Raw genomic sequence first — 14355 nt, forward strand, 5'->3', positions numbered from 1 at the left:
CACACTTGGTGTAATGAGACATAGAGAATGGGTATATAATATGGAGCGTTGGAAAGGACGGTCAATTATGGGCTGGGGTGGGATGTATAGATGCTTCCATCAGCTCCATAATGCATCACAGTTCTCTGGGATATAAAATCTTGCCCAATCAGGTAACTATCACTTTGAAGAGTTTCTGGTTTAAAGACCAGCAGAGGAAAGATTTTATTTTCACTACTCCTTTACCAGTTCATTGAAATGACTATCTATTAACCAGCTACCATGTGCAAGGTGGAGTCCCCACTGCGTTTTTCCTGTCCTGGTCCAACTGACTGAACTCTGTTTTGAATCTCATCATTTCCCTTCCAATTTCAACTCATGAACATATTTCATATGATAATGTATATAAAGAAGAGGGGGATAAAGCACAAAAAAGAGGACCAAAATGGAAAAAGTATGTTTAAAATTTAGCAAGATATAAATATCAGCAGTTCTCTTAAAAGTTAATAAATGATCATGACTATTAAGCATCCTTTCCTTGAGATGTGGATGGTTGTGCTAAGTACCTTGCACGTGGGGTTGCCAGATTTAGCAAATGAAAATACATGATGCCCAGTTAACTTAGAATTTCAAATAAACAACCAATAACTCAGCATATTTAGTATATCCCCAAAATACAAGTATATCGTAGGTTAGAAATACACTAAAAAACTATTTGTCATTTATCTGAAATTCGAATGTAACTGGAGTTGTCATGTGACAGGATGCTGGCCGCCCTACCTGGCAGTGTGCTGGCTCTGGCCTTTGCTAGGTTTTGAGCAGCCCCCTGGTTTCTCTTTCTTTTGCTTCTTCTGTGGTTGTGCTTGGGTTAGCCACTCGGAACACAGACCAGGAGGTTTCTTTATGCCTGGGGTGTTTTCTGCGTGACAAACCCAACTGTACTATTAGGGATATTCCTTTACAACAAACTCCAAGAAGTGGTCTTAACTCACAGTCTTAATTGAATTAGGGGCTCGAAATGTTCCTTTAAGCAGACATTTGCCTGCTGTTGGAATGTCAACATTTCTGTATGTGGAGATTAGTATTTTGGTCATTTTGAGCTTTAGCCAATGTGAATCCTCTGAGATGATTACCACCTGTGACAATTCTAGCTCTCAGAGCCTCAAAAAAAAAAAAAGATTTGATGATGGGGTTAGGGCAAGGAGAAGCTTCCACACCCAGCGTGTAATTACATGTCTTAGCATAGCGTGCTGTCCTGTGCTCACTCTTCTTCACTGAGGGCAAGTTGGTAAGTTCTCATCCTAAGGACTTTTTTAATACTCAATTTACATAATTAATTCAATGGATGAAACAGGACTCTCCCAAAATTAGATAAATGATCAAAACACTCTTGAGCATTCTTCTGCAAATAACATAGCTTATTGCCATGGCACGAAGCTGGAATGTCTTATGGAAAAAATTTCAGTCTTCTGTGGTTGTCTTTAATTGACCTTCTAAATGTATTTTTAAAACACCACAAACCAAATACGTCCATTATCCGTTTTAGGCGACCACCTTTTTCCCAAAGAAAGAACCTACAGAATATCCGAGGCCGGTACCCCTTCATTCTGTGTCTGTGTTTTTAACGCGCTATTTAAGAAGCAAGAAGAAGCTTTAGTCTGAACATTCCATTTCCAAAGTTCGTGAATTTTAAAGCAGTGGTTTGCAGACTTTGGCTTCAGAATCACCTTTGGAGCTTGTTAGAATGTTGAAGCCTCGGCCCTCCCCTTAAAAACTGTGATCCCGTAGATCTGAGAGGGACCCAGCACCCGCATTTTCAACTTTCCAGGCGATTCTACTGTATCTGTAACTCTGTGGTTTTATGCACACAATACGAGCCGAAGCTGAACTCCAGTCGTCCTTTATGTGGGTCCTGAGGGGTTGTAAAGCAGATGAGAAGAAAGAAAACCTACTACAGAAATATGTGAGGTGGTCGAAATAAGTTCATCTTTTCATCTCCGGAACTCTCTGTTGAAATGGGTGCTTTGAAATTATACTAAAAGAGTATCTCTTTGGACATTTTGGTATCTATAAATTCTTCTGATGTTCTGTAAAAGTTATATACATTTTACAGTTCGTGAAAGAGCAAAATGTGTTTTGACAAATGCAAGGAAAATTTCTTACACAATGGAACAATATGTTGAAGCTATTTTTAAAAGGCTTTATTGTACCACTGCTAACACATTGTTTCCACGTTATACTCAATTCCTCTTAGAACACAATTCAAGATAAGGTGGACCATCCTGGGTCCAATATAAAAAGTTTTAGCACTTAAATTGCGAACAGTTCACCTAAGATGATTTGCAATGACTGCACCACATCAAGATCATATTCTGAATACATTTTTTTAAAAAAACATGTATTTTAAGTTTATTACTTAGTCTATGACTGGCTCAAATATAATCAATAATAGAAATAGAATTCTTGTATAATGATAATAAAGACAATACACAATTTGTTAATTTCCCTCCTTTAAATTATACAAAAAACTTTCAAGCGTGTTGAAAACACAATAACTTGAATAGAACTCATTGTGGAGATAGAAAATTTTAACTATATTAGTACTTTCTATTCTGTAGGAAGATGCTAAATTAATGTGCCTTTTAAAAGTGGAAAAATAATCTGGAAAAGAGATAAATGAAACAAAAGATTCTTTAGGAAAAGGATGATTTACATTTATATATATGAATACACTAAATATATTAAACAAGATTGGGCTAGAATTGAAGTGGAAGGGATGGGAATTATAATAGTGTAAATAATTATTAGAAATGGTAAAGAGAATTATTAACATTTCAGAAAATGTAAATAAAATAAAGCGTACATTAAAAAATGCGTATCTAAAATTTGAGAAAGTGAACAAAGAGGTGAAAGGTCTGTGAAAAGAGACACCAAAGGTGGAGAATTTGCAAATTAGGGGAGATAGAACAAGCAAATCAGAAATCGTAATTAGACTTCAAAAAGGTTTTTTCACAGAATTTAAAAAAGATCCAAGATTAGAAATTGACTAAAATTAATAAATGGAAGTTGATGCCAAGACATGGTGTAATAAAACATCAAAGCATAGCATAGTAAAAAAATTAAAATAAAAAATGAATCAAAGAAATGCTTTTCAATGGCCAGTTCTTACTCAGCTACTGAACTATGAGTTGCCCTAGGAAGATGCGCCTGGTTCCTCCCAATGCCCATGTTTTCTTTTAGGAATTCACACACACACACACACGCGCGTGCACACACGCACACTCGTGCACATGCACACACACACATGCACACACATATGCACACATGCGCGCGCACACACCGGGAGAAGGATGAGGTGGGGGGAAGGAAACCATGCTGGATGGATGAGCTTGTAAGCTCATGGCTGCCAGGCTGTGGGCGAGAGATGCTGAGCCAGGGGATCCTTAAAAGGATCAGGGAAAGTGGAAGTGGGAAGAGCATGAGCAGCTTGGTGTATCCAGGGCTGGCTTGTTCATTAGGAACAATAGGCACAGCACCCAGGGCCCGTGATATTTTAGAGCCCACAAAGTGATTTAATTTCTTTGAAAATTAAAAAAAAAACTTCCAGGGTTAAAGAAAATGTTTTAAATTTTTCCACACATCAGGAAAAAATGAGAATTTTAAGGCCCATGAAAATCCATTAAATTATTTCACTTTTTTTTTTTAAATAGAGGAAGGGGCCTATGAAGATATCAGGGCCCAGGCCTGTGAGAGTCGCATGTGGCCGGGACGTGCCCTGATGAGTTCACTGATGTGTCACAGCTGAAAATAATTTGGGGCTCTGGATGCTGCGCCAGATACTTGTCAGCAATCATATAAATCATACATCAATAATCAGTGATCGTATGACTTTCAGTGAGCATGTAAATAAACCATCTATTGCAGAGCCCATGTTGTTATAATGATGCAAGGAGAAAACAAACCATAAAATGGCTGTGACAGCCAATTTGGTCAAAGCAGGGTCTATGTATACAAAAGACACTTTCTGTTTTGTTCTGCTTTTTCCCGTCAAGTCTCTGTATTGACAAGCATTCCTAAAAATCACTAAGGAAAGAGCTTCCACTGAACTCCTTTCTTCCCAGACTACATGGTATACGATTGTTTATCTATTTCAACCTTGTGCATTCTATTCCCTCACTCAGGTTGCTACAATTAAGCAATTGCTTTAAACAGCGATTGTATCCAGCCTGCCAGCAATTTGATTTACTTCAGCAGCAAAATCTCTTTTAGTGATTTCACTGGCTCAACCACATCAGAGACACTTGAAAATTTGTATGCAAAAATGTGCCTGTCCTCAGGTACACACCAGATCTGAATGAATGAGTCTGTAGCAGATGCTGCCTAAACCCCAATTGGCTGGCTGACATATACAGTGTTACGCTACATACAACAGGGAACATCTGAGTGGAAAGTAACAGCTTTAGACCATCATCCAGCTGTAGGGAGACTTGGTACCCCCCCAGAAAAGGGATCCAAGTGATGGATGGAATTTTGCACCCTTCCTCTGAAAGCCCTAGACCTACACGGATGTGGCCTGTCTGCCAACAGACTTGTGCTGATGTTGAAGCCCGTTTCCAGTTTAGAATATTTTAATTCCCCCTCGTAAAGATTAGTTTCCCCATCTCAAAGATTAGATATGCTTGCAAATCAGTAATGTCCTTTGAGTAAATACCTCTGTTTCCCATATAGAAAAGGGGGCCAAGGCAGGAAATGTGTTCCATGGCATGTAGGTCCAAAAACTTCAATAACTGGGCCACTGTCACCTTTGCTGTCTGCTTGTGGAGCCAATACTATTTTCAGTGGGAAAAGATGTGGAAGAGAAAAGCAGCGGCCGTGGTTTCAATAGTGTCATTGCTCAAAGTCGTCCTCAGCTTTCCTGTATTGTCCTCCACGGTTCTGATATTCAACACCTTCTAGAAGCTGAGACATTTTCTGATTTAATCAGCATTTGTTAAGCACGGGGACCAAGATTACCTTTAAAGAAAGTCAAGACTTCAAAGGTCTGATCTCTGTTCTGAATAAGCTTGAGGTCCAGTAATTTAGTTTTTCTAACTCTTTTCCCTCTGCATCTCCTGTATTGTTGAAAGTTTTGCTCATGGGGAAATGACTTTTTCAATTGAATTTTGAGTGAACTTTCCTGGAAATGGGCAAGTACCCCCAAAAGTGTAGGCCAATATAATTTCCCTTTAGCTCGCAAGGTTTATACTATGCAGGAAGCCCTCTGCTCGTGAGTGTTATGTTTCAAGCGTTTCCAAATTAGGGATTTGGACCTCAGAAAGCATTTTTACTCCAAAATAATAATAATCCTTTCAAAAAAAAGTCAAATATGTGATTATATAAAATTGCAATACTATTGAATAGGACAAAATTTGTTTCTTCCTTATTGCATTATTGATGGCTGCCTGGTGTTAATTTATAGAATGAGATTGAGAAATTATATACAAGGGATTTATAAAAATTCTACTCTTAATTCAGTGGCTCTGAGGATGTGGCTTTACTACTGTAGCTATAACATCAAAATATACGGAGGAAAATTGAGAAATTCTGTCAGTTACCTGTTTTATTGACATATTGCTAAAGGATGACATTTGGATGTTTGCAAATATCTGGATATATGGCACCTGACTGACAAAAGAATATAGGGGGAGAATGAAAGTTTTCAGTTTTTATCCAGATATGTTGCATTTTGGCAAAAAATGCTTTTACTGGCACTCTTATGACTCAAAATTATAGCTATAGGGCTCTAATTTTTAAAAATAGATTTTAAAAGTTTGATTTTTTAAAAAGAATCTGTCTACCAGTGCACTCTCCTTTTGCCCAAAATGAATGCAGTATTATCTTTAAAAGTAAACTTGAAATTCAGTGAAAGTGGTAAAAATCTCAATCCCATCTTTTCTTTAATTTGGGAATCTGTTATGTACAGGTGATCCTGGTTCTACAGTCTATATGTTCTATTTAATTAGGTCCCATTGAATTCTATTCTATTATTCTATTTACCCTATTAAATGGTTGTTTTAAAGAAATAAGAACCATATGAAAATCAAAAAAGACAGGCCAATTTTGCGGTCTTCTAATGAGAACCACGCAGTATCTATGATTATTTGAGGAGCTCTGACTCTAGTGCAGCTCCTCCTCTCAAAAAACTTCACACTAATTTTTTAATTGAATTTTTATCCACTTCGGAAGCCTCCTCAATTCACCCTGCTGTAGAGGGACTCTGAGCAAAGGAGAGGAAGGGGGAAAAAGGCAGCGAGTGGGAATGGCACACAGCCAAACTATAACAACATCCAGTGGGCAAAGGACTGTGTAAAGAAATGTGCAACTGAAAAATTTTCCTTAAAAATGTTTTTAAACAGAGTTGTTTAACGTGACATACCGGCAAGACTATTGGAGGAAGGGGTGCTTTTTTCTATTTACGCTCTATTATAATTAACTATTTACATATCTGGCTTCCCCATTACCCTAAGCGGCAAGACTCTGTTAGGGATTCTCAGCCTTGGTTGCACATTAGAATCACCTTGGGAGCATTTAGAAAATTCAGTGCGTTACTTAAGTGGCCTGGAGGGTGGAGCCTGGGCGTTAGTTTAGTTTCAAAGCTTCCATTGGGATTCCGTGCAAAGCTTGGTCTGAGAATCACGGATGGTCCTTGTAGCACAGCTCTGACACAGAGTAGGTATTACAGAAACACTGCTTAGATCCTCGAATGACATCACGGGTGTTCCCTGGGAAACAAGTGTGAAACATGTAGTCCCTCTTTTGATCTTCACAGGTACACTATCTTTTACTGAAGAATTTCATCAAAAAATTCACATCCTATGCATGAACACCATGCATATTTGTGCTGCTTTAGATTATAGTATTTAGTTATCAACTCTTTAAAAAGCAGCATTTGGGATCATTCATCTGAGTGCAATTTTTCACAATGGATTCTCTAGCAAGTCAGTGAGCTTTCACGCTGTGGGTCAACTCACGTCATTTGTATCTTTAATCAATGGTGAGTTTGAGAGGGAGCAGAAAAATGTGTCTCAGCTTATGACTGTGTTAACGCAAAAGTATGTTATACCTGTGCATATTCAAAAGTATATTATACCTGTGCATATTCAAAAGTATGTTATACCTGTGCATAGTCAAAGGTATGTTATACCTGTGCATATTCAAAAGTATATTATACCTGTGCATATTCAAAAGTATGTTATACCTGTGCATAGTCAAAAGTATGTTATACCTGTGCATATGCAAAAGTATGTTATACCTGTGCATATTCAAAAGTATGTTATACCTGTTCATATTCAAAGGTATGTTATACCTGTGCATATTCAAAAGTATGTTATACCTGTGCATATTCAAAGCATATTAAATGTAAGATTTTTTTTGTACTACAATTTTGCAAATTTTAACTCTGGTTTTCCTAGAAGTCCATTTTTTCCAGCACGCATCATGGGGCATGTTTGGGTACGGCACCTTCAGTGGTGAACTGTAAAGTGTCTATTCCATCCACTTTACCTTTGGAGTGAATGAAGTCCGTTATCGGACACGTTATGTAGGAAGGTCAAAGGAGGCACTTTTTCCATGAATTGTCTTCTATCTTGAATAACTCTCCACTGAATCCATATCTACTTCTTTAAAGTTCCAATGAAAGAATATTCTTCTAAGGTTTGACTGGGAGTTGGGGGGAACCTCGCTTCTTGTGTATTGTGGTGCAATGGGAGTGTGAACAGCGTTTCTGTGTGTGTAGGACGGGCCTTGCTAGAGCAGGAAGGGGATTGTACAAATTGGCACCATGTGCTGTATGTTCTCTGATAAAGTTGAATTTTCTAATTGACTTTTGTTTTATCTTATTCTCATAGTCTTTTATAAGAACAGGGACTATAATGCTCAATTTCTGTTGTAGAAGAACCCGTTGCATTCATTTGCATAGAATTAAATGCTTAACTTATGAAATGAGTGAGTGACGGAAAACTGTCCGAAGATCAGCGTGGTGGACTCAAATAAGCCTCAAAAATCGACACCTGATGAGAAACATATAAAGGTACAGTGGATGCTGATCCCCAGTTGGGATCATGGATCAAAATTAACTGGGGATCTTTTTAAGAAACATCAAGTTTTATGCCCGAATCCAGATTTCTTGAAACAGGATCTTGGAGGTGGTAGTCGGGCAGCAATGATGGGAACGATTCCCTCCCTGTGCTACGTGTTTGTCCATGGCCAGCTGGGCAGAAGGCTCTGGACCAGCACTCGGGAAACACTGTGTAGTGGAACGTGCCCTGGACAAAGGGCTGAGAAGCTGGGTTCTAACCACAGCTCTGCCACTACATTATCTGGCACAAGTCACTTAATCTGGACAGACTGCAGTCTCCTTAATGAAGGGCTTCACTTCTAGATAATTTCTCCAGGGATTTATAAGGTCTGTTTGTATCTGATATGTAATGTTCTATTAGTTTTATTTTTCACGACTTCCTTAAGCAAACCTCTAATAGAAGAGTCAATAAGCAATAAAATGACTAAGTAAAATAGAAAACTAAGCTGTATCTACAAATAAAAATTCCAAGTGCAGTTCTGAACTGTGTGGCGCACCAGGAATCTGCGCACTTGTGTACGAGGTCTACACGTGTCTATCATCTGGGTCACATCCATCCTGGTCAACAAATCAGAAAACTCTGTGGCTGCACATTGGTTCTTACCATTTCAAAAGTATGTCACCTCCAAAAGGTATCTACCTGTAAACACTAGCATAGAGATTTGCAAAAGCACTGTTTATTATCTTTCTAGTCTTCTCAAGCACGATTTTGATGTTCTCATCGCTCCTCATAATCAGAGAATGGAAATGTCTACATCAGCAAAATTATTAACGTCCTCGTCATTGGCCTTAGTCCTTCACACATGCGCCATGTTTGCGCCTCAGGCCGTGTTTCTACATCTGATAGTACTTAACCAAAGCGCCTTGTGTCCGGCACAAAAGAGAAACTCAAGAAATATTTGTTGAATTAACAAAAGAAGCAAGAAGAGAAGGGAAGGAAGAGTGAGATCCAGAAAGAGAAAAGTTGGGCTTATTATAATGAGAATAATGGAGTTTTCCAAGTCGATGGGTGGCACACACTCCATTTCCATTAGCTTATGAAGCTTCCATAGGAATCTGTTGGGGCATGTGGACTTCCTTTGAATGTGAAAAACAAGACATTTAGCAGAACTTTCAGAACTGACTCTGAAAGGAATAGCTCACCTTTTTTTAAGCAGAGGCTTTCATTGACTGGTTTTCCCTCTTTGTTGACATCTATTTTCATCCAGCTATGGAGGTATTTCCTGCCCCTCCTGACCACTACCTTGAAGCCTTCTTTCTTGAGAAAGAGAGAGGTGTTTTCCACCTGGAGGAAGCCTTCCTTCTCATGGCAGGTCCATCGGGGTGCTTGGGAGCAGTGGGCAAAGACAGCTGGCTGGGAAGGGCCACCTGTGGAGTTGGAGATGCCCAGGCACCTTGCAGATCTAACATGAAGGAGCTTCCCATCCTCGGTCCACATCCACTGCTGGTTCTGGCTGGTCCCATTGCAGAAGCCCACAGCAACTATCTTATTTTCGAAAAGGCACTGCTGTTTCTGGACGTGGACAATCTGAAAGCTCTCTGGAAGAGGGAAAGCTCGTGAAGCACCATGTGGTGAGTCGCAAGGTCCCCAGAAAATAAAACAGCCCACCCACAAATCAGCCAAGGAAAATACGAGGTTTACTCATTTTTTGCCATTGCTGTCATTTCAAGCGAATATTTCAGACCCAGCACAGATGATTTAAAATCCCATGGCAGACAATGTAAAAATGCCCAAAGGTCACACATAAAAGTTCCCTTTTTCTTACTTTCACATGGTTTAGGGGGGAAAACACATCCCCATTGAAATAATGAAGGTTGAAAAAGAAATGAAACCATCCAAAAAATATGGTGTGATATTTTAGCCTCATTAGTTAAATAGGCTGAAGTTATGAAAAACCCAGTTTTGACTTTATTTTTCCCATCTTACCTCTGTCCCCCACTAGAAAAAGCACCCCTTTCCTCACTCAAGTTACTATTGCAACAAGTATTTGTATACAAATGGAATAGTTTGAATAAAAATTTAAAAACTGGATATATTTATCCAAAAATAAAACTCATTTTCCCTTCTAAGCCCTCCCTCCTAGCTAGCTAATAGCAACCAATCAGAATATTGATTATCACAAACTAAATTTCTTATAGTCCTGGAGAGAAATATTTCTCTATTTTGTGACAATATCTACAGTTTTCTCTCAAATATTAATAGATTAAAAAAACAGCATTTCTCGAGGTAAGAATATTAAACATCCAGTTGCTAAACATCAGCGTTAAAAAGTGAGATTTCAGGTTCTGAAACTATTTTCTGAGTTTTACTTAATTTGCCCAGCTCTCCCATGAAAATATTCAGACTTTCCCTCCAAATAATGACTCCCAAATAAAACACACCCCAGTTCTTCACCCCTGTAATTTTATTTCTTGTATTTTCTTTCTTTAAGACAAAAGAAAACAAAACTATAACGTGGTTGGGGAACAGCCTGGAGCATGTCACAGACTGCTCGGATAACAGCACATAATAATAAAAATGTCCCCTTGGCCCTCCGCTCTGCTGTCAAGATGCCATTTCAGGAGCTGCCGGGCATCTGGGGGCCTGAGTGCGGGCAGAGCTGGCTCCTGGCGCTCCCCCTGCTCGTCGTCTTTGACTAAACTGCCACGGAGACCTGGCTCCGTTTCCGCCTTCTTCCAGACTCTTTCCCAAGGGCAGGGCTCCTCCACTGGGGACGGGAGAAAGACAGGGCGCTGAGGCCCCCACTCACCTGAGACCCTGAAGAGCAGGCAGGTGAGAATCGCCACACAAAATCCAGCCTCCATTTTCCACTTAACAACTGTTCCTGCTTCGCTTGGGGGAAAAAAAAATTTTCCCAGATAAGAGAAGTAAAGGGGAGGAAGGAAACCCTTCATGGTGGGGAGTTGGTGACGAGCGCTTCCTCCTATTCAATTGTGGGGGGAGGTTTACACCACTGTCCTTTTGTCTGTTTCCTTAGAAAGAAGGGATCCTGATTCCCTCTCTTGTTTTATGAAGGAAAAATCCCAGCCTCCAGGAGCGGGACAAAGCTCACAACTTTTGTCCTACCATTCCTTTGGCACATGACTGCTTCTGAACCTCAAGAGGGAAGAAAGGAATCATGATCTTCGAGAACTGAGGGTTTCTACAGAGTTACCTCCCTTCAGGTGACGTGATTCTGCTGAATACACACAGACTGTGTAGCTCATGAGGGTCTATGGCAAGTGACACAGACGTGCACGTTGGTGTGACGATACGCCAGGAGTCTGCGGGGAAACCACAGGATGATGGAGCTTCTAGGTCATTATCTCGGAGTGACAATATTATGTTTTCAGATAGTCATCTCCACTGGGGAGAGGCAGAGACTAAAATTAAACCCTTCACCTTATCTACTTCAGGCTTCCCCCAAAAGACAATGGCCTCTCTCCAAATAGGAGAAAAAGTAGATGCTTTACTCAATATTTAGTATTAAGAGTTTATTGGCAGTATGAAACAAAGTCAACACAGCTGCAATAAAAACTCATATTTGAGCAGAACGTCTAGTGTTGCTGAGTGTAGTTTTTTAAACTTTATTTTGTCTCTTGAGGATTTAAACCTTTCAGAAATTTAAGGATATGCATGGCAGCATCCTTTTGCAGAACCTTTCAAAATGGGACAGGTTCCATCATTCCCAAAGGCACGTGCCTTTGGTTGGGAGAGAGATTCCCAGTAGACAGCATATTCAAAAATTCCTTCTTAGTAAAAGAGACAAGTATTTAAAATTCTTGATACATCGTAGTTGCTACAAATTTGTTTTTCCCTTTTAAAGTGAAATAACTCACAATGTAGGAACACAGTGGACAGATTCTGGGGCAGAAGCCGCCTTGATGCCCAAGAATAGAGAGTAAGTACATAGACACCCAGTGACAATCATTGTGCTCTTGATTGATTGATAGGAGGTACTGATCAATACACTTGCAATAGGGCATGTTATCAAGACACATTTCCATGTAAAATAGTTACAGCTTTTGATTTTTTTTTTCAAAAACAAGGACTTATTTGTTAAAAATCTGCCATCAATCGCTTGCAACTTTAGCGGCAAGATTCTGGTAACTGAGAACGGTGACAGCACTTGAGCCAGGCATTTCACCAGCTGACGTGCATCACGGGCAGACCTGCAAACACGAAAGCGTCTAGACACACAGGAATCCTCTCTCCAGCAGCTCTTCCAGGCGTCACTGGATGACACATGTCACTGAGCATTTCATACTCACATTCCGTGTGGCAGGTGTCAAGACACAAAACAAGTCCTCCCTGGCTGCGTGAGAAGCCTGTCCTACCCCCTCAGCTGGGGGCCTTCATCGCAGTGCCGGGATGCTTACAGACGCGTTCACGTGCACGAGGCTGCCGTCGCTAACAGGCGGCCGTCTTCCACAGTCCACACCGCAGCGTGGCTTCGGGGCTTCTCCTTCCTTCCATTCCAGGAAGCTCCTTCTAGAAGCCTCGAGTGCATGCTGACTACTCCCCCCTGGAGATCGGGGGTCTGGTGAGTCTGCAGAGAATCACTGGACGGTTTCTGCCGCAAGTCGGCTCTCGTACAGACACAGAGCGTGGTGCACGAACTCGTACTGCTCGCTGGTTTGGACCATGCCACCCCTGCAGGAAGAGACCACACAAGAACGTCTTACTGCTGACATCCTGCAAGCAAAGCGGCATAGCGACCACAGCCAGGCTAGGCTGTCATGCCCGAGACACACAGCAGCGGGCCTGGGGATTCTTACCTCCGTCCAAATGACCCGGCTGGTGGGTGGATGCACTGCCGGATGCAAGGGCTTAACACGGTGCTGGTGCACACTAGCATTTGCTCAGGTTCACCTGCATGCCTTCCTGGGGGGCCGCACAGCCGATGGTGAAGTACCTGGACTTTGGGGCCAGCCAGGCTTTGCGAGTTCAGACCCCTCCCCAGCCATTTGTGAGCTGTGTGATCATGGGCAAGCCCCTTGGTGTCCTCCACTGTTCAAGTCGGGTAACGACAGAACCTACTTCACAGGGTTGTCGTGAGGTCAAACGAATTCACGTGTCTGGAGGGTTCGTACGACTTCTCAGGTGCCTTATCATGCATCTTATGTTAAAGTGGCTTGTGCAACTGGATTAAAATCGATGGAAGTAGGTTTACCAAAAAAACCCTCAACTGTGAAATGTCACTCTTTCTACAAGGAAAAAGCTCACCACCCGGGAGCGGTCTGTGTGACTGCGCTGCAGGGAAACAGACTTGCCCTTGGCCACACAATAGCGGGTGGGCCCTCAAATGAGCTGGAAAAAGGGAATCGGCTCTGGTTTTCCCCTTGTTCTCGTCATTATCATCACAGTTACTCAGCACACCTTTTGTTACTGGGTTAGTACAAGGCAGCTGCCGTCGTGAGAAACGTGATGCTCTTCGTTACCCTTCCAGAGATAAAATGGCTGTATCAGATTTTGCTCTTTACAGTAATGGTTCTTTTACTGGGCAAAGCCTCTAGATACTAGTCCAAATGTTATTTATTTTTCCTGCTCATTGAATAACAGCATCACTGTCAGTAATTGTTGGAAGTCCTATAAAATCTCCATAACTCTGCAATTATACAACTAATTTTGAAATTGTTTTAGCCAGCCTTCCTAGTGGCTGTTGTTACTATTCAAAATAATTATTTTTAGACCATGTAAGCACTTCGACTTAAAAACAAGATGTATTGCCTCATTGTGACACAATTTCTGGTTAGTGGTAATAACTAAAACTGGGCTTGTATCTGTATTTGTCAATCTCTATAAACATAAGCTTGCAAGATATTAAAGCAGTAAGACTTCATCCTCTTAAACTAAACCAAGCAGTCAATGGGATGCCAAAATGATGTGTTTGGCAAGAAATAAAGTGGTAAATATGAAGTTTTTGGTGACAGCAACTAATTGGCAGAAATTTTTCACTGTTTTTTTTTCCCCCAGAACTGTACATTTTGTTGCTCTGAAGGCGACTGTCTGGCCAACGTGCTCCTTGGTCACAAGATGACAACAGAAACGGCCAGCTGAGGGTGTGGCAACTCTTCCTCTTCTTAGCTGGACGATGACATCTGGACACACCTAAAATACAGCAGGTGTCCAGAAGATGCTGGCCTTGACCGTGAACTTGGGAGATACAGCGGCCGTAAATATTAGGGCAGCTCCAAGGAGCTGGGAGGCACCTCCCTTCCTCTGGCATTCATGCAGCTCAAGGGACCGTCCGATCCCCTTGGGCTGCAGACGGCGTGTG

At 41.0% G+C, this 14355-nt stretch overlaps 2 protein-coding genes across 7 annotated transcripts in view; both read right to left on the minus strand.

Annotated features, from left to right (window-relative positions):
* Nucleotides 1-11406, minus strand: part of PTPRB (protein tyrosine phosphatase receptor type B) — a 107449-nt gene extending 96043 nt beyond the window's left edge. For all 4 annotated transcript variants that reach the window (XR_011440213.1, XR_291084.4, XM_005613869.4 and 1 more), the window contains exons 1-2: nt 10846-11406; nt 9239-9634 (exon numbers count right to left, since the gene is read on the minus strand). Coding sequence is in view for 2 of the 4 variants with exons in the window: in XM_005613869.4 (XP_005613926.3) it covers nt 9239-9634; nt 10846-10990 (541 nt within the window). In the remaining 2 variants the exon portion in view is untranslated. The remainder of the gene's footprint in view (nt 1-9238; nt 9635-10845) is intronic.
* Nucleotides 11407-11554: 148 nt separating this feature from the next.
* The window catches only part of PTPRR (protein tyrosine phosphatase receptor type R), a 213097-nt gene continuing 210296 nt past the window's right edge, over nt 11555-14355 (minus strand). For all 3 annotated transcript variants that reach the window (XM_023644010.2, XM_070271931.1, XM_014728657.3), the window contains one exon: nt 11555-12728. In XM_023644010.2, the coding sequence (XP_023499778.1) occupies nt 12635-12728 (94 nt within the window). In that variant the 3' untranslated portion in view covers nt 11555-12634. The remainder of the gene's footprint in view (nt 12729-14355) is intronic.

Source organism: Equus caballus, chromosome 6 (assembly GCF_041296265.1).
Source record: "Equus caballus isolate H_3958 breed thoroughbred chromosome 6, TB-T2T, whole genome shotgun sequence".
NCBI lineage: Eukaryota > Metazoa > Chordata > Mammalia > Perissodactyla > Equidae > Equus > Equus caballus.